Source organism: Lithobates pipiens, unplaced genomic scaffold, assembly GCF_037356315.1.
Source record: "Lithobates pipiens isolate NorthernLeopardFrog02 unplaced genomic scaffold, aLitPip1_a1.2 Scaffold_19, whole genome shotgun sequence".
NCBI lineage: Eukaryota > Metazoa > Chordata > Amphibia > Anura > Ranidae > Lithobates > Lithobates pipiens.
Genome location: NW_027507764.1, coordinates 245,423,025 through 245,443,566, shown reverse-complemented (window position 1 = coordinate 245,443,566; position 20,542 = coordinate 245,423,025). Strand labels below are relative to the sequence as shown.

Genomic DNA, 20,542 nt, shown 5'->3' with positions numbered 1-20,542 from the left:
TGGAACTTCTGCTTGAAGGGAAGGTGACCCCCTGGCATGCCACATTTGGCATGTCGTCATTTTTTTGGGCGGAGGGGATACCCTTTTCAGATGGTCCCAGCTCCCACTTCCTCCCGACACACCGTAGCACTGGAAGGAAGATCACCTCTCCCCCTCTCGGCGATCATCTGGGCTGGGACACATCACGGGTCCCAGATGATTGCCCGGCCAGCCACGGCGCGGCTCACACATGTGCAGTGGGTGCCCGGCTGTGAAGCCACAGCCGTGTGCCCACAGTTACAATGCCAGCACCACAGAGAGGAGGGGTTCGTACACCCGCATTGCTGGACCCTGGGACAGGTAAGTGTCCGATTTATTTTAAGTCAGCAGCTGCAGTATTTGTAGCTGCTGACTTTTAATCCTTTTTTTTTTTTTTTAAGCAGGACTCCGCTTTAATGGTGATTCCAACATTGGGAGGAAACTATTCAGTCTTAGGTTGGCGCAGATGGTTTTTTACTGTTAGAGCAGTAAGGATATGGAACCTTCAATCCACAATCGGTGGTTTCAGTGGGACTAATGTGTCACTAATTTCAAAAACATTTTAGGTGGGCATTTTACTGAACACAAAATACAGGGATATAATTGTGCTAGTCCTTTGTAAATTATATATATATATATAATATATTTATTTATTTTTTTTGTCCTGAATCAGAGCTTTGGAAGAGAACCCTAATCTAGAGCTTACAGCCTAATTTGCTTGAATCTTTGAAGATGGAGAAGATCGTAAAGTTTGCTCACCATTTGTTAAGGGAACAGCTGTGGATGTATTCAATTGCATTCATTGTCAGATTGATCCTTGTGTTCTATGGAGTTTACCAAGACCATACAATGATCGTGAAATACACAGATGTTGATTACCATGTTTTCACAGACGCTGCTCAATATGTCACTCAGGTAATTATTGGATTCATTTGATTGCTGCACTATAATGTTAACAATGTTATCTCCTCAACCATTTTATTTAATATTTTATTTACTAATCCTAGCATGGGTCATGGACCATATCAGGCAGAAAGTATGAAATAAATCCAGAGTTTGCAAAAAGTTAAGCGTGGCCCAAAGCCAGGGTGGATTTGATTAAAATCGAGTTGATTGAATCACTAGTTAGTAAAAAAAAGCTTGATTTTAAATTCACTCGATTTAAATCATAATTTTTAAAGAGCAACTGTCATCTGTGTTCTGCAGTGGCTCCTCCTCTGACCCGCTGTTGAGTCACCGACAGTCCCATTCACTTTAATGGGAAGGTTGGTGTTGCGGCAATGACACAAGGTGCTAACAGGCGCTGCCATAATAAATCTGTAATGACAGGTGCTCTTTTAAATTTAAGGACTCATTCTTGCTGGTAGAATCTTTAATATTTGCAAAAAAAATAAAGGTTTCCTATTTAAAATAATAAGCTGTCAAGTTAGTAAAACAGCGATATCAGAACCAATTCAATGATACAGTTTATAATGTACTTAGATTTGCAAAACAATGGGATAAAGGAATATGCCTGAACATTGGGATTTTTTTTTATGGTTACTGTGAAATTGTGTGAATGCATTGCATGTTATCTCAGCTTGCAGAGCTTGGATTCATTGAATGAGTTTACCAAAAATGTAAATATTGCAGAATATTCAGCCTCATGCTACATAACTAAGCTCCATTTCATGCTTAATAAACACAAATTATAAATTTATCTTAAAAAGAAAACAAACTCCACGGAAATTGCCTTACTAAAACTCAATGATTTACTAACTGCTAAAACCAATGGCCACTACTCCCTACTCCTACTGCTTGACCTCTCTGCAGCCTTTGATACTGTTGACTACCCACTTCCTCTCAATGAACTCCATTGCCTCCATGATTCTGCTCTATCCTGGTTCTCTGCCAACCTGTCACAGCGTTCCTTTAGTGTTGCCTACATCTGTCTCCTCATCATTTCCCCTTTCTGTGCAGGTCCCCCAACTCTCTGTTCTTGAATCCCTTCTCTTCTCTATCTACACCTCCTCCCTTGGTCACTCGATAACCTCCCATGGCTTTCAATTATATGCCGATGACATCCAAATATATCTGTCTACTCCTCACCTCACTCCTTCAGTCTCCTCTCACATTACTAACTGACATAATATGGATGTTGCACCACTTCCTTAAACGTAATCTTTCTAAAATTGCGCTATTAATATTCCACGTCGTCCGTGCCCCCCTCCATGACTTTTACATGAAAATCAACAATGCAACCATCAGTCCCTCCCCTCAAGCCAGGGCACTAGGTGTAATCCTAGACTCTGACTTGTCCTTTCAGCCTCCAATCCAATCATTGTCAAAAGTTTGTATATTTCACCTCCATAACATCTCTAAAATTCGCCCCTTTTTAACAAATGAAACCACCATGATCCTTATACCTTCCCTTATCTCTCATCTTGACTATTGCAACTCCCTTCTCACTGACCTACCTCTCCATAGGATATCCCCTTTTCATTCTATAATAAATGCTGCTGCCTGGCTTATCCACCTTACCCACCATTCAGCATCTGCCAACCCTCTCCTCCAATCCCTACACTGGCTCCCAGTCGCACAGCAAATTAAATTCAAATTACTAACCACAACATACAAAGCCATTCACAACCCCGAGCTACATGACCAATTTTGTCTCAAAATATTACCCAAACAGTCCCCTCCGCTCCTCCCAAGACCTTCTCCTCTCAAGTACCCTTGTCTCCTCCCACGCTCATCTCCAGGATTTCTCCTGCGCCTCTCCCATCCTCTGGCACTCGCTACCTCAACCTGTCTGGCTAACCCCTACTCTTGCTACCTTCAGGCAATCCCTGAAAAAAATCCCTCATCTCTTCAGAGAAGCCTATCACGCCTCAAAATAATCTTTTACCACTACCATCAGCTCATTCCCCACAGTTATAACCTTTTTGTACCACCTGCCCCACCCTATTAGATTGTAAACTCTTCTGAGCAGGCCCAACTTAATCCTCTTGTATTATAACTGTACTGTCTCCCTTTTTATATTGTAAAGCGCTGCATAAACTGTTGGTGCTATATAAATCCTTGATGATAATAATAATCTTTAGATAGATTTTTACTCCTAAAGTATTTTATTAAAATAAATTTAATACAAATCTAAAAAATTTGATTTAAAATCAAAAAATTATTATTTTTTAAAAAACATCACGGATTTATATCCACCCTGCCCATAGCAGAGTGTGCATAATTGTATGCAACAATGCCCAAATGATGACAAACACTGTTATTTGTTGGATCTTGAGAGGAATCTTGTGCCAGTGAGCAAAATTGATGTCAATAAAACAGCTGCATACATCTAAGCCAATGATTGCTCAAAATAGATGGTCTTAATGTGGCTCTCTGTGAGAAAAAAGGTAGATTGAGGTAAGTGGGTCTTGCTGTGGGGAGGGGTAGCCAGGAGCACCTGCAGGGGACCTGAGAAAAACAGGATCGGGGCTGTGTTGTGCCAAACCATTGTACAGAGCAGGTATGACACCTATGACATGCTATTATTTAAAAACAATAATGGCTCCACTCCAGTCAGTATCAGAATTCCAATTGGAAATGTTTACAATCGAATGCTTAATGGACCAGAACTCTTGTTAAATTGTATGGTGTGGATTCTGCAGTGGAAGGAATTAAGTGTGGCAGAACAGGTTGTGTGCCCATAACTGTGGTTCTCTTAAGAGCAAATCTGACTTTAAAAGACTTAAAAAATAAAGTCAAAAGAACAAGTATAGTTGATAGGCTTTTATAATGTCTGCAGTTGCCTGAAAAATTCTCTGGTGTTGACATTCAGCTACTTGTTTTTTTATTTTTTCAAAGTTGCAGTGGCATTGACTACTTCTCCTCTTTCAGTACACTCAGTATAGAGGCTGTGTGCTGGTGCTTATGGTGCTGCATTGTAATTTTTACTGGTTTACCTGTAGCTGCAGGGAAGACAATTGCACCTAATATGAGCTATTTACCAGCACTGTACTCTCTGCGAGGGGACTGTTGCTGCTATCAGTCAGAGGCAAAAAAAAGTATGATTAACCAACCTTTTCCTCCTTAACAATGTTGAGCCACTGGAGGAAGATACAGGCTTACCCCGTTGTACATCACCACTTTAATATGTAGTTTACAACATTGTCAACCTTAACTATGAAGTGTACCATCAGCAACTTTACTGGGAGATTCAACAGGTGGGTATACTAATAAAATGAAAAACATGGAAGAACATAAAATTTAGAAAAGGTACAGAGGTTTCAATTTTTTTTGGTGGACATGCATTTAATTAGGTCCACTAGGGCTTTTATTATATATTGGCTAACTAAATATTTATAACCATTTACTTTTATCTTTTTGTCCCTCAAGTGCTGTAGTGCACTTCAGCATGCTGCCAGTATGTATTTCTGGTCTAATGTAATAACACATATGATGTTCCCATATGTCCTTGGATGGAAAGGGCGATATCTCCATCATCTCTGCAGCAATGATCAAGGTATAATTTTTTAGATAAAGCGATTCCCTACAAAGTAAAAGTAATTAGAGCAGCTATAGAGCTGCTGGATTAGTTTTAAAGGTGGCAGAAGGGCGTCTTTAACCACTTTCAGACCGGACCAATTTGCTGGTCAAAGACCAGACCACTTTTTGCGATTCGGCACTGCGTCGCTTTAACTGACAATTGCGCGGTCGTGCGACGTGGCTCCCAAACAAAATTGACGTCCTTTTTTTCCCACAAATAGAGCTTTCTTTTGGTGGTATTTGATCACCCCTGCGGTTTTTATTTTTTGCGCTTTAAACAAAAATAGAGCGACAATTTTGAAAAAAACACATTATTTTTTACTTTTTGTTATAATAAATATCCCCCAAAAATATATAAAAAAACATTTTTTTCCCTCAGTTTAGGCCGATACGTATTCTTCTACATATTTTTGGTAAAAAAAATCGCAATAAGCGATTATTGATTGGTTTGCGCAAAAGTTATAGCGTTTACAAAATAGGGATAGTTTTATAGCATTTTTATTAATAATTTTTTATTATTTATTTTTTTACTAGTAATGGCGGCGATCAGCGATTTTTATTGTGACTGCGACATTGTGGGGGACCCATCGCACATTTCTGACACATTTTTGGGACCATTGTCATTTATACAGTAATCACTGCTATATAAATGCAGTGATTCCTGTGTAAATGACACTGGCAGTGAAGGGGTTAACCAGTGGGTGGCAGTGTAGGGGTTAAGTGTTCCTAGGGGTGTGTTACTAACTGTGGGGGGTTGGGCTTTCATTTAGTGAACACTGATCTCTGCTCCAATCACATGGAGCAGAGATCAGCGTCACTAGTTGCTAGGCAGAATGGAGAAATGTTGTTTACAACGGCACTTCTCCATTTGGCCGCTCCGTGAGACGATCGCGGGGATGCCTGCGGCGATCGAGTCCGCGGGTCCCGCGACCGGACTCACGGGGGTCCCGACCAGCGTGGGAGCGCGCCGCCGGCGGCGCGCTCCCGATGGCAGGGCGGCAAATTTAAAGGGACCTACATGTACGCCCATTTGCCTGCCCGTGCCATTCTGTCGACGTACATCGTTGTGCGCTGGTCGGCAAGTGGTTAAACTCCCACCCCCTCCTCCCATCACCACCTTCTTTACCGGGTTCTCCAGTCCCATTGGGAGCCTAGAATAGATGCGACTGATCCTACTTTGAGGATCTGTAAGTGTAATCCATCTGGTCCAGATGCTTTAGTCATCTTTTCTTTCATCTGTTTTGGAGTGTATCAGTTATAAGCCATTGCGGATAAATTGAGGTTGTGTTAATGCAGGGGTTGGCAACTTTTCAGAGGTGGAGAACATTGAGTTTTTATTTTTTTTATTTTATAGAAGTGATCTAGCAAGCCCATAAGAAAAAAGTAAGGGCAAGGACAGCATGGAGAAAACTTAGAAAAATATAATAAAACTAATGTCACTGTAAAAATATAAGCCTATCTTAAAAAAATGGCTTCAGCCAGAAACTCTGCATTCACTTTCATTCACAATATTCTCATGTCTGGTTGTAATTGGTCACTCCCTCAAGTCTGATGTGGGTGTCCATCATTAAGGCAGAACACCTGGTACTGTAGGCTGACTTGCTGGATTAGTTTCAGGCATGGCTGTCTGCTCTGTGTTCTGGCCAGTGGCACAGAGGTCAGTAGTAGGTAGGTCAGCGGACAGAGGTCCGTATTGGGTGGGGCAGTGGACAGGGGTGAACAGGACAGGGGGTCAGCAGGGCATTGTACAAGGTGGTCAAGAGGGTATGGTACAGGGGACTCGAGGGCACAGTATGGGGTGGGGAGTTCAGAGGGCACACTACCCTCTACTGATGTAGTACTGGCTGGAATGGTACCAGTCACCAATGTAGCACCAATATTTAAAAGGGGCCAAAATACACCCCTGGGAATTACAAACCAGTTAGCCTAATATCAATAGTATGCAAGCTCTTGGAGAGGATAAGGGACTATATACGAGATTTCTCTTATATTCACAGACTGATACAGCTCCTCTCTTAGCCATTGGGTTGTTACGCCCACCTTTAGGAGAATACTAGGCATTACTTGTTATGTAACACACAGAACTTTCCAGCTCCGCCAAGGGGGCGGTCCCCCGGGTAACAGCCCTCCAGCCTGCCATGCAGTCATCAGTTTTATTTTGCCTAGTGAAGAAGGACCTAGGAACCCTGACGAGCCCATCAGTCAGTCTTTTTTATTTTGTCTGCAGAAGCTTGGCTTTTTGCGTAAGACGATAGATCCTGTGATCTGCTATTAACAGCCAGCTGGGTGACAGGCTGGGTACCCTTTTCCTTGTATTCTCTCCAGTCCAGCCATTGAGCTTGTGCAGGATGCAGCTCCGCGCTAGGCCGGCCACGACGAAACCTCAGCTGCAGAGGTGGTTGTGAGCTTTTATGCTCCGGGGCACACATATGACCGGGCTACTAATGTCTGCGTCACAGTGTGCTGGGCCAGCAGCTACCCTGTACTGATCAGTGAGTGGGTCTGTAATGGAATGTCTCCCAGCTATTCAGGACTGGTGAGTACAGCTCTCCCTCCCTTTGTGGGGCTGGGCATTCCCTGGGAGGTTGTTTTGGGGGTCCCTCACCTTTCTCTCTTCTCTCCCTGTCCCCCCCCCTCCCTGGGGGGATGCTGCTGAGCGATTATGTGTGTGTGTGTATCTGTGCAGGGGCTCCGGGGGGGCTCTCACCTGGGGATGGTGGCGTTGGCTGGCTGTGTCCTGTTTTCCATGCCCTTGGAAGGTGACTGTGAGGCTGTGCTTGTGTCCTGTGCAGTGCTGTGTCCACCGCCATTATTCCTCTCTGCCCCTCTTGCTTCTGCATTCGGCGGCCATTTTAGGTGTGGGCAAGGGAAAGCATGCTCTCCTGGGCTTCGGCAGCCATTTTCCCAGTGATTTATCCTATTCTGAACGTCGGCGGACATTTTCTAGGAGCCTGAACACGTTTTTCAGTGTTCTCTAGTGGCAGCATGTGCTCCTGTGCTCTGGCGGCCATTTTCCCTGTGTTTTATGTCCTTATACTGGATGCTGGGCAGCCATTTTGGGAAGCACACTACAGAGTGGTTTCAGTGCCATTAGCAGCTGCTTTCACCGACACAGAGCTGTTTCCTCTGCACCTGGGAGCCAACAGAGACTACAGGCACTACCTGCTGGATAGCGCAGAACCCCTCAGGGTGGTGAGTCCTGTGGGAAAGAGCCCCTCAGCCAGCAGCAGTAAGGAGGGTGGGACTGTCACTGTCCTAAGTCCCCTTCAGGTGGCAGACAGGGTAGGGTCAGCATGGCTTCAGAAACTGGTGTTTCTTCCCCCTGAAATCCAGGCAATTGCAACTGGGTCGCCTGCGGACTGCTCAATGCCCATGGACACCCTGACGGCAGTCCTCAATTCATTCGTTGCCAAGATAGAGGCGGTCTGTGGGAAGAAAGGTGCTAAAAAGCGCCCCCTGCCCCCCCATCCTCTGGGGAGAGCTCCGACGCAGACTCGGGTCCTGCTGAGGCCGGTGACCTCTGCTCTGTCTTGTCAGATGACGCTGACCAGGACCGTTCGGCCAGTGAGGATGAGTCCCCATCCGGGTCTGTGCGCGACAAATCGCTTGTTCGAGCACTTATCACAGCTGTGCGTGATACCCTGAAGATTCAGGAGCCAGCGGATCCATCTGCTGATGTACCGGTCCCTTTTGGGTCCCGCAAGCCAGCACGTTCGCCTAAGATATTCCCGTATCTGACTTATTTTGACAAGTTCATTAACAAGGAATGGACCTTTTCGGTCCCCAAATACATGGCGGTGAGTTACCCTTTTGAGGAAAGCCTTCTCAAGAAATGGTCAATTCCTCCGGTCGTGGACTCCCCAGTATCCAGGTTAAATAAAGTAACCACGATCCTGGTTGAGGGGACTCCGGCATTCAAGGATCCCACGGACAGGAAGGCCGAGGCGGTGGCTCATTCCTTATTTACGGTTGTGGGGTCAGCCGTGCGACCTGTACTGGCATCCGCACTGGTGTTGCAGACACTGACTGAGTGGGCAAAATGTTTGCACCGCGAATTGGGAGAGCAACAGACCTCCCCTGTCTGCGTGTAACTAGCAGACCAGCTAGTGCAAGGCCTTAAGTACGTCTGTGACGCAGCCCTGGATACTCTCCCTCTGTTATCCAGGGCTTCAGTGTCAGCTGTGGTTCTGAGGCTCCTGATTTGGATAAAATGCTGGTCTGCTGACCAGGCACCCAAAAAAGCCCTGACGGACCTTCCCTTCCTTGGCAACCGGCTCTTCGGAGCCTCGTTGGATGACATTATTAAAATTGCCACTGGTTGTAAGAGTACACTACTCCCGCAGGCCAGGAAAGCTAAGGAGCCACGCCATAGGCAAGGGCCCTCTTTTTTCCGCTCACAATCGGCTTTTTTGTCCGCCCAGTGCTTCGACGAAACGTCTCCAGCCCGACAGGACGCCCATGGATGGTCAAAAACGTCCCTGGAACTGCAAGAATAACAAGCCTGCGAATAAAAGTGCTACTGCATGAAGGTTTGCCCCCACCCATGTCTGGAGTGGGGGGTCACCTTCGGGAGTTGGCAGCCCAGTGGTCCTCCCGGTTATGCGACCAATGGCTCTGCGATCTGATTTCCACAGGCTACAAGACAGTTTCTCTCTTGGCCGCCAAACAGATTCTTCCCCTCCAGCATATCTGTATCCCCGGTTCGCCAGGAGGCCCTGTTGGGGGCGGTAAGGGACTTGCTGAATCCAGGGGTAATTGTACCAGTTCTGGAATCTGAATGCTTCCAGGGAAATCTGTTTGTGGTTCCCAAGAAGGAAGTGGTACGTCCGATCTTGGACTTGAAAGCCCTCAATCACTTTGTAAAAGTGCAGCGGTTCAGAATGGAATCTGTTCGCTCAGTAGTCGCTGCGCTCCATCAAGGGGACTCCCTGGTGTCCTTAGACATCCAGGATGCGTACCTGCACATACCCATATGCCTTCGGCATCAGAAATTTCTGCGGTTTGCAGTCGGGGAAGCCCATTACCAATTTGTGGCTCTCCCCTTTGGTCTGGCATCAGCCCCCTGGATCTTTACCAAAGTTCTGGCTCCAGTATTGGCGTTGCTGAGACAACGCGGGATCGCAATCGTGGGCTACCTAGACGATCTCCTCCTGAGAGCATCTTCTGCCTCAGAATTAGAGGAGGATGTGGCGATCACCATGCAGACCCTGCAAGAATTTGGGTGGCTGTTGAACCTAAAGAGGTCGGTGAATGTACCGTCCCAGCATCTGGAGTACCTAGGTTTGCTGTTGGACTCCAGAAAAGCGAGAGTTTTTCTCCCTTCAGACAAATTACATAGTCTCAGATCCACGGTCAAACTATTGATGAACCGCAAGTGGTCGTCGCTCTGGTTTTGCATGCGAATACTGGGACTCATGGTAGCCTCCTTCGAGGCAGTACCCTTTGCCCAGTTCCACACCAGAGTACTGCAAAAGGAGATCTTGTTAAAATGGGACAAATCTCAGTTGTCCCTAGAGCGACAGATCCGGGTGAGCTAGTCAGTCAGGGACTCTCTGATCTGGTGGTTGAGGTCCCCGGTGATTCAGTCCCGAAAATCGTTCCTTCCTCTGAAATGGACGGTGATCACTACGGAGGCCAGTCTATCCGGCTGGGGTGGAGCGATGGGGGTTCAGTCAGCTCAGGGCCTCTGGTCGACGAAAGAATCCGAGTTGCTGATCAATCTGCTCAAATTGAGAGTGATCAGGCTGTGTCTCCACACATGGTCGGTGAGTCTTCAAGGGTGCCCGGTCAGGATACAGTCGGACAACGCCACGGCTGTGGCGTACGTAAATCACCAAGGGGGAACAAGAAGCTCAGCCGCTGCTTGGGAGGTTGCTCACATACTTCGGTGGGCAGAGCGACACGTACCGACCCCCTCCCGGGGTGGAGAACTGGCAGGCGGACTATCTGAATCGACAGATGCTGGACCCAGGAGAATGGGCATTGCATCCGGAGACATTCAAGCTGCTGTGCCTGAAGTGGGGAACACCAGATGTGGATCTACTGGCCTCCCGTCTCAATGGGAAGGTGCAAAGATTCGTGTCCAGGACAAGAGATCCGTGGGCAGACGCGTCAGATGCGCTGATGGCTCCGTGGGATCAGTACCAGGTGATTTACGCCTTTCCTCCACTGAAACTGTTGCCACATGTGCTTCGCAGAATGTAAACCGAGGGGATCCCGGTAATCCTGGTTGGCCCAGATTGGCCTTAGCGCCCTTGGTACGCAGACCTGGTGCGTCTGGTGGCAGACGCTCCCTGACGACTGCCATTGCGAGAGGACCTTCTATCTCAAGGTCCAATTTTCCATCCTGCTTTACCATCGCTGGCTTTAACGGCATGGCTATTGAGAGCCTGGTGTTGAGGTCTGTCGGACTCGGTGATTCCAACTATGTTGAGGGAACGGAAATCTTCTTCTCGGAAGATAAACCATCGTACCTGGAAGGCCTACATCTCCCTGTGTGAGGAGAGAGGATGGCATCCGCGATCCTTTTCCATATCCAGGATCCTGCTGTTTCTCCAACAGGGAGTGGACCAGAGATTGGCATTAAGCACCATCAAAGGGCAAATCTCAGCCTTAGCTGTCTTTTTCCAATGACCCCTGGGATCGCACTCCTTAGTGAGTACCTTCGTTCAGGGGGTACGAACCGTAGTCCCTCCGGTGCGTCCACAGTTACCCCCATGGGATTTGAACCTGGTGTTGTCGGCGCTTCAAAAAACGCCGTTTGAGAATATCAGGGAGATTCCCCTTTTGACTCTTTCCCAGAAAGTGGTCTTTCTAGTGGCCATCACCTCAGCCAGGAGGGTTTCGGAATTGGCGGCCTTGTCCTGCAAGTCGCCCTATCTGGTTATCCACAGGTATAAGGTAGTGTTGCGTCCGCAACTGTCCTCTCTACCGAAGGTGGTCTCGGCTTTTCATATCAACGAGGACATTGTATTACCATCGCTGTGTCCTAAGCTAAAGCACCCTAAAGAGGTGGCCCTTTGGATGTGGTTAGGGCTCTGAAGGTGTATTTGTCTGCCACGGCTCCCTTTCGGACTCACTGTTTATTTCAGTGGCTGGTCCCAAAAAAGGCATGGCGGTCTCGACAGCCACCATTTCCAGGTGGATCAGACAGATTGTAATACAAGCCTATGCCTTGAAGGGGCAGGTGCCCCCCTTTCCGGTCACAGCCCACTCCACAAGGGCAATCAGAATGTCTTGGGCCTTCCGACACCAAGCGTCGGCCGCTCTGGTGTGGTCGTCTGTCCATACGTTTACCAAGTTTTACAAGGTAGACCTTGGTGCATCGGCTGTTTTGGCCGCAAAGTTTTGCAGGCGGCCGTGTAGTTGCAATTGAATATGCAACCGATATTTTATCCTGGTTTTTCGAAAAAACGCAGTACTGTTATGTTAATGCACTGTTGCATTACTTCCGCAGTTGGCTGCGGTCTTGGGGATCACTCCTGTTGAGGGTACCTTGTGGTTTTGTGGTGGTTTTTCCACGCACTGCTGTTTTTTTTGTTGGGTTTAGTTTCACTAGTTCCCACCTGCCATGGTGGATGAAGTTTTTATGCCGTTTTTCCCACCCCTCGTTTGGCACTGCTTGGGGGCGTCCCATTTTGTTAGAGAGGAGCTGTGTCGGTTGGTGAATATAAGAGAAAATAGGATTTTTGTACTCACAGTAAAATCTTTTTCTGTGTAATTCACCGACCGGCACAGCACCCGCCCCTCCTTTTTTTTTTCTCTTTACGTTATACTGCTTGCTGACGTACTGAGGCTGCTAGGGCAGACTGTGGGGATTGTAGCCTAGGGACCGCCCCCTGGGCGGAACTAAAAGTTCTGAAGTGTTGTATTACAACTTTGCCTAGTAATCCCCAGTGATGGGGCTAACAACCCATTGTGTTACAGAGAGGAGCTGCGTCGGTCAGTGAATTACAGAGAGAAGGATTTTACGGTGAGTACAAAAATCCTATTTTTTAGTAATGAAAAAACTGTATCCTTAGCAGTTATCCGCATGGATTCATGAAGAATCGTTCTTGCCAAACCACTCTATTAACCTTCTATGTGGAGGTGAGTTGCCATCTAGATAAAGGAAGGCCCGTAGACGTGGTGTATCTGGATTTTGAAAAAGCATTTGACACAACTCCCCATAAATGTTGTACTAGACACGTGGCCACTCATTAAAATGAGAAGGAAAGAGGTTTAACCTTAAACTACGTAGAGGATTCTTTACTGTAAAAGCGGTAAGGATGTGGAATTCCCTTTCACCCACATTTTGATGGACTTGTGTCTTATTTTTCAGCCTCACCTACTATGTAACTACAGGAAGAGGGGGACACACCACTTAGGAGGATATACCACTGGGGGCATCAGGAGAGCACAAAAATGGTTAGAGAGCAGTGTAAGCTGCTGTGGCATATCGAATTGTTCTAGTGCTGATCCCAGCCGACCCTCCTCTTTTATCCCAAATGATGTCATCCACAAGCGTGTTTGATGGACTTAAAGAGTAAGGCCAGACAGGATCAACACTATACACTCCGGAGGTGAGCTTTGGCGCATTCAGACAAGATCCCGAGCCATCCCGCTTGAAGCTGTTATAGGCAGCAGAGGCATTCCCTTCCCCACAGCATCTGTAAGCAAAGGGTGTGCTATGGGCCAGAGAATGCCTTCGCTTCACTTTTGATAGTTTTCTAGCAGCTACCCACTTATGCAGCCCTGCCAGTTGTAGCTCAGCAAGGCAGGGACGAGATGGCAATCTACCAGTGACCTGGTAGGGCGTGGCCGAGAGTGGCATGTGAGAGGACTTGTCTCACAGCGCTCCCCTGCAAAATCCTTCAGAGATCCTTCTCCCGGTCGGTTAAAACACCGGATTTTGACCCACAGCACCGAAGGAACTACCCCAGATGACATCGGTTCCTCTCCCAGGCACCATGGCATCAATGCTGACCCGCAAAGAGACAGAGACTCATGGCCTGCTTGACAGAAGTGCAGAGACGCCGACTGAGATTTGCCAACTTCAAGAGGCGACTCCAGCAGCTCCAAGCCCCATACTCCATGCTGTTTCCGGCATCACAGCTTAGCGGTCAAGCACACTTCTTATAATCTCTGAGAGACACATCATCATGGATAGATGCCAATGAACGCGCCATCCACCAAACCAGGAGAGCCGCAGTGGAGGGGGACTGACTGCCATCTTCAAGGTCCTTGATAGAGAGGTGAGCATATGACCACCGTGCTTATTCTGTTTCCTGCACAAGATGCCGACAACCCGGCTGGGAGCCACAACACATTTTTTCCTCCCAGAGTTGTGAGCAATGTGCATTGTGCGACTAATACAACTTTACTTGGAAAGCACTAGGGGTGCATAGAATGGGTTTTTTGGTGCCGAACCGATACCAAAAATGAAAAATACACTAACTGAAACCGATATCGAAACGGCACTGATACCGAAAATGGCTTTTTTTATATACTAAACAAAAAAATATTTTATATAAAATTGTGTTATATTATTATTCAACTGAATCATTAATTGTATGAATAAAATAATAGTCCAGTAATAAGTACTTTAATAAAGCAACCCAAATAAATTGGACAGTGGACACAGAAGATAAAATCAAAATGTAATAAAATACAAAATTATAAATTAAAGTTACTACAGCATATCCTGCAGTGCAGACTGCAGTCAGTGCACATTGAACCATAACAACAAAATAAAATAAAAACATTTATAAAAATAATATAAAAATAAAATGACTAAGTCTAAGAAGACTGTATTAATTTTCAACTTAAATCAGAACTAGTAATTCAGTTCTCTCTCCCTATGGTGTCAGTGGCTGCATGTGCGATAAAAGTGTATGTATGTAGCTGCGGGTTACATACATAGTCATACAGTAGACCACACTGTTTTCAGGCCCCCGGGTATGAGTGGAGACATCCCGGAACACAGACTAGTCTACAGTCTGGTCTACAGCAGCGGTGCTCAGCCAATCACAGCAAGCAATGTAGACTAATCTGTGTTTCTGGAAGCCTCCGCCCATATCTGGAACACCGTGTGGTATAGTGTATAGTACTGGAGTATGTAGACAGCCACAGATACAGAACATACAGTTTTGCACATGCAGCGGGCTGAAAGCTTAGGGAGAGACAATCAATGACTGACATAGTTTGTCCCAACAACAAACTATGTATAAAGAAGAACATAATATGGCAGAAGGCCGTTATTTTGTTTCACAGTATCTGTAAAATATGTTTAACGTATGCTAAATGAAGTCATCCAATTCAGCATTCAGATTACAAGCAAACAGTGCCACTTCCAAAAAGTGACTGAGGCTCAACACCATCTGTGTCCACAGTCTTTGAAGAGGTTAAAAAATTTGCAAGTGACAGTCCCAAAGCTTGTGCCATAATAGATAAAATTATAGAATTTATTGCATTAGACGACCAGCCATTCTCTGTTGTGGAGGACATTGGATTCCTTAGGCTCATGCAACATATTGAGCCGCGTTACTCACTACAAAGCAGACGCTACTTTGCAGATACCTGTCTACCTGAATTGTTTTGCAGTGTTAGAAAACACGTTCAAGAGCTCATGACTACCGACATCATAGCAATCAGTTTTACTACCAACATTTGGAGTTCAGACGTCAGTCCAACGAGCATGCTTAGCCTGACAGCGCAGTGGATTGCAAAACATCCTACTTAACGCTTGTGAGTTTGTTGGATCACATACTGCAGCAGCAATAGCTGACGCTTTAAAATCCATGCTTGACACTTGCCACATTGAGAAGTCAAAAGTGCATTTGATTGTCCGAGATAATGTGCGGAACATGGCAAAGGCAATGGAGGACAGTGAACTTAAAAGCATACCGTGTATGGCACACACGCTCCAATTAGCTGTGAATGAAGGATTGCTGAGTCAGCGCACCATATCTGATATTGTATCAAAAGGAAGAAAAATTGTGGGTCACTTTAAGCATTCTCCGCTTGCTTATTCCAGATTACAAGCTTTGCAGATACAGTTTGGAATGCCACCGAAACGACTGCAGCAAGATGTAGGCACTCATTGGAACAGCACCTACTATCTGCTGCAAAGTCTTTTTGAACAAAAGTGTGTTTTAGCTGCATACATTGCAGATTACGAGCTGTCGGCAACACTGAGTGCACATCAGTGGGTGTTAGTTGAAAATAGCTTGTCTCTTCTATCTCCATTTGAACAGTTAACAAAAGAAATAAGCTCAACTAAAGCTTCCATTTTTGAAGTTTTTCCCTTGATTGCCGCACTGAAGCGTCTGCTAGGAAAAGAGCTAGAAACAGACCATGGCGTAAAAACGGCTAAAACCACTCTACTGGAGGCAGTTACCAACCAGTTTCAAGACACCGATTCCAACCCTCTGTACTGCATTGCAACAGTTCTAGAGCCTCGATTTAAAGAGGATTATTTCAATGTTGAGAAAAAGCAGCGTGCACGGGAAATGATACAGGCACAAATGGAGGTGGTGGAAGCATCTGGTGAAGGAGTTTTGAGGTGTAGCACAGAAGAAAGTGAGAAGGAACGGTTGCATACAAGAGGAACACGCTCCCTCCATATCTTTTTATTTATTTATTTATTTTTATTATTTATTCTTCCATTTTCCTTCATACATACAAATCCTCATAATACAAAACATGATAAAAAGTATATACAGTGCCTTGCGAAAGTATTCGGCCCCCTTGAACTTTTCAACCTTTTGCCACAATTCAGGCTTTAAACATAAAGATATAACATTTAAATTTTTTGTGAAGAATCACCAACAAGTGGGACACAATTGTGAAGTGGAACGAAATCTATTGGATATTTTAAACTTTTTTAGCAAATAAAAAACTGAAAAGTGGTGCTTGCAAAATTATTTGGCCCCCTTGCGTTAATACTTTGTAGAGCCACCTTTTGCTGCGATTACAGCTGCAAGTTGCTTGGGGTATGTAAGGTTGAAAAGTTTAAGGGGGCCGAATACTTTCGCAAGGCACTGTGTGTGTATATGTATATATATATATATATATATATATATAAAATCAGTGTTACAAACACGTTATCTTTCAATATTTGTTATCATCTTTATTCCATGTTTCCTTGCATATCAACCACTTTTTTAACCCTCCTCCCTCCCTACCCTGAAACCCTCACTCCTCTTTGACTTATTATTCTACTGCAGGCTTAATTCCCTACTTTTCCGATATGGCTCTAGATAATTTATTCATAGTATAGTTTTAGATCTGCCTAACTTTCCTTATATTTAATCCTGCCCTCCCCATTTCATTCGCCCATGGCCTCCATATTTTCTCAAATTCTCTAAGGTTTCCCCTTTTTATATATACTGTCTTCTCCTTCCATACTAGTTCACTAATAACTTGAGTCCATTCACTCACAAGTGGGGCCCTCTCCGACTGCCATCTCTACCTGATAATTCTACGTGCTTGAAATAGGCAGCGTATAACTGCCACTGTAGTGCACTTTTGTTCTCCCAAAGCCTTCCTATAACCTAACACGCAAAGTATAGGGTACATTTTCAACTGAAACACTTTCAACCCCCCCCCCCCCCCAATAACGAAACAACTTTGGGCGTCGCCATACCATGTGTATAAGGTCTCCATAACCTTGGCATCTAGGGCAACTGGCATCATCTCTCCTTCCAAACAGGCATAGTCTCTTGGGAGTATAGTAAGCCCTATATACTAACATCAGATGTGATATTTTTGTGAGGGAGAGACCGATATCATTGGCCCTAGTTCCATTATTCTCCTCCACTGCTCATCTGATATCTTCCCTATAGCCTCTTCCCATCTCCTCATTTTTGATTAGGGGGGTCAAGGGCCTTATTGGAGCTACTACATAACTGACCATATATTACAGATATAAACCCTCTGGCCCTATCCATTTTAAATAACTTCTGAAATAGGGGGGTTTTATCCCACTCTGGTATATGTGAACCAAACTGGGCTGCCAGAGCATGTCTCAACTGCAGATATCTGTAAAATAATTGTTGTGGTATATCGTATTCCTTTTTTAGGTCCAGAAATGTTTTTAAAACTCAACCATCATATAATTGGATCAGCCTGGTTATACCCTGCCTAGCCCATGTTTTAACCTTCCCTATTGGTAGTAGTTCCTGTAATTTTTTATTATCCCAAAGAGGTGTATATTCTGACAGCCCTGTATATCCCATCAGTGTTTTTACAGTTTTTTCCATACTTTACCCACCATGCTGATTTTGGGGGTTTTGTACTGAAAGGAGTCTGCTTCTAAAACCTCAACCAATGTTTCATGCAGGGCTCCTATTATCATTATCTCACCACTTGGGTTTCCTCCAGCACCTGAGTCGCAACCCGCCAAATGCTGCAGCTGCGTCGCCGGGTAATAATTCCTGGGATGGGGTACCGCCAGGCCCCCTTTCTCCGTTGGTAATTGTAACTTCTGGAGTCAGATCCTAGCTTCACCCTTTTTCCAGATCAGCTCTGTAAAAGAGTTTCACATTTTTTAAACCATTTTTTACATATCCATACCGGAGCATTGTGTAAACATATAGCAATTGTGGCATCCAAATCATCTTAATCAGACTACACCGGCCCACCAATGGATGGGGGAGCCGGCTCCAGACATCACATTTTTGTTTAAATTTATTCAATAATGGTATTATATTTTTATTAATATACTGGTCGGGATCTGTTGTTAAATATATACCAAGATATTTCATTGTATCTACCACCTCCAATTGGGGAACCATCAGTGCAACCGCAGCATCTAGGGGTTCGATCTGGAGCAGCTCTGACTTCCCTCAGTTTATTACTAACCCCGTTAAACTTCCAAAGTCTTCTACTAATTTAATTGCCTTCCTGAGAGATTGGCCAGTGTCTCCCAAGAAAAGGAGGACATTGTCCGCATCTAAAGCGATTTTTCTTTTTTCCTCTCCTCCCCCCTTCCTTTGGAACCCTTTTATACCAGAGTTTGACCTAACTGCTGTTGCCAATGGCTCCATAGCAAGTTCAAAGAGCAAGGGGGACATTGGGCATCCTTGCCTTGTCCCTCTGTTCATTTCTATCTTTTCAGAATGCTCATTGTTAACCCTTACCCTTGCACTGGGGGCCTTATACATCATTTTAACCCATCCAATAAAAGAAGGCCCAAACCCGAATTTCTCCAGTACACACCATAAGTACTCCCATTCTAGGCTATCAAAAGCCTTGGTTACATCCAGGGACAGAATGGCTCTTGACCCCTTTTTTTCTGATGGTGTCTGGATATTCAGAAATGCCCTTCTGATATTCATGCTGGTAGATCTTCCCACGATAATTCCCGTTTGATCTGGGTGTACAAGTTTTATAATAAATTTATTCAACCTATTTGACAATACCATAGCTAAAATTTTGACATCTGAGCATAATAAAGATATCGGCCTATATGAGGCTACATCTAATGGATCCTTTTCTTCCTTAGGTATCACGATGATAGTTGCTTCCATCATCGAGACAGGCAGTTTCCCCTTCTCCGCTGCACCCCTTTAGTGTCTTATACAGCTCTGGGAGCAAAATCTCTCCATAATATTTATACATCTCCACCGGGAGCCCATCTGGTCCCGGGGATTTTTGGTTAGCCATCCCAAGCACTGCCTGCTATAATTCACCTAGAGTTATTGGGGCTTCCAAATCCTCCCACTCCTCTTGGGTAAGAGTCACCATCTCCACTCTCTCCAGGAAACTACCCATTTCTCCTTCCTCTCCCTGCCCCTGTGACCGATATAATTCCCTATAGAAGGCTCCGAAGGGTTCGGCAATCTCCTCCCCACTTGTTGATATCGCCCCATTCATGGTCCTGATCCTAGGGATAGCAGATGGGGGGGGGGGGGTTCGTTTTCACCAGCTGCACCAACATTCTGCCCAACCCTTCCCCAAAGTAATGCTGTTTCTGAGATAATCACTTATTCTCTTCCCTTTTTATAATTGCTATCTTATACCCCTGCTGTTTTTTTAACCATATTTTTTGCTTCTCTGGGGTTGGGTCTTTTACATAGTTATTTTCTGCCTCTATCAATTCCTTCCTAATGCTTTCCTCCCAGATCCTAGATTTTTGTTTAATTCTTGCTACCTGCTGGATCAAGATACCTCTAAAGCCCCATACACACTATCAGATTATCTGCTGAGTTTTTCCTTCAGATTTACCAAAACCATGTAGTAGAAGGGCCTGCCTGATTGCATACACATTGAAACTCCTAAGGTTTGTCCTCATATTATATGGTTTTGGTAAATCTGAAGGAAAAACTCAGCAGATAATCTGATAGTGTGTATGGGGCTTAAGAAAAGCCTTACGGGTATCCCATGTTACACTAATTGGAGCGGTACTTGTAATAAACCCTATAAACTCTTGTAATTTTGGCGAAACCTCTTCTACATCCTTCATTAATTCTAACCAAAACCGGCTCATTTTCTATCCCCCTTGTGTTCTTTTCCCACCCAAGCTTAGTGTCACCATCAAAAGTGAGTGATCCGAGACCCCTCTAGGCATGTATGCTATGTTCTTTACACTTTGTAACATCTCCACATTACCCAGGGCCATATCTATTCTGGAGAGTATGGAAAAAGATCCTGAGAAACAGGAATATTGCTTGACACTCAAATTCCTCTCTCTCCACAAATCCATTTACCCTATCTCCTTCAAAAAATAACTCAGCCTGGTTGCCCCCAGATCGAGTCCTAGGGGGAAACCTGTCGACCTCTTCATCAAGGACTTCATTGAAGTCTCCCATTATTATAACCAGGACATCTTCCTTTTCCCCAATAAATTCCATGAGTCTATACCCAACCTCCATCTTAAACGGAGGCGATATATATATTTGCCAGGACATAACATCTATCCTCCAAAACGCAATACAGAAAGATATAGCGACCCAGTTCATCGATACTGACCTGCCTGCAGGAGAAACTCACCCCGGGTCTTATTATCACATTACCCCCTAGA

General features: G+C 45.1%; 1 protein-coding gene across 8 annotated transcripts in view; it reads left to right on the top strand.

Annotated features, from left to right (window-relative positions):
• The window catches only part of PIGM (phosphatidylinositol glycan anchor biosynthesis class M), a 313,826-nt gene that overhangs the window by 99,263 nt on the left and 194,021 nt on the right, over positions 1-20,542 (top strand). For 7 of the 8 annotated variants that reach the window (XM_077491881.1, XM_077491877.1, XM_077491876.1 and 4 more), the window contains one exon: positions 692-933. In XM_077491881.1, coding sequence (XP_077348007.1) covers positions 751-933 — 183 coding nt within the window. In that variant the 5' untranslated portion in view covers positions 692-750. Of the gene's footprint in view, positions 1-422; positions 585-691; positions 934-20,542 lie in introns of all 8 variants that reach the window. The other variant, XM_077491880.1, reaches the window with a different exon arrangement.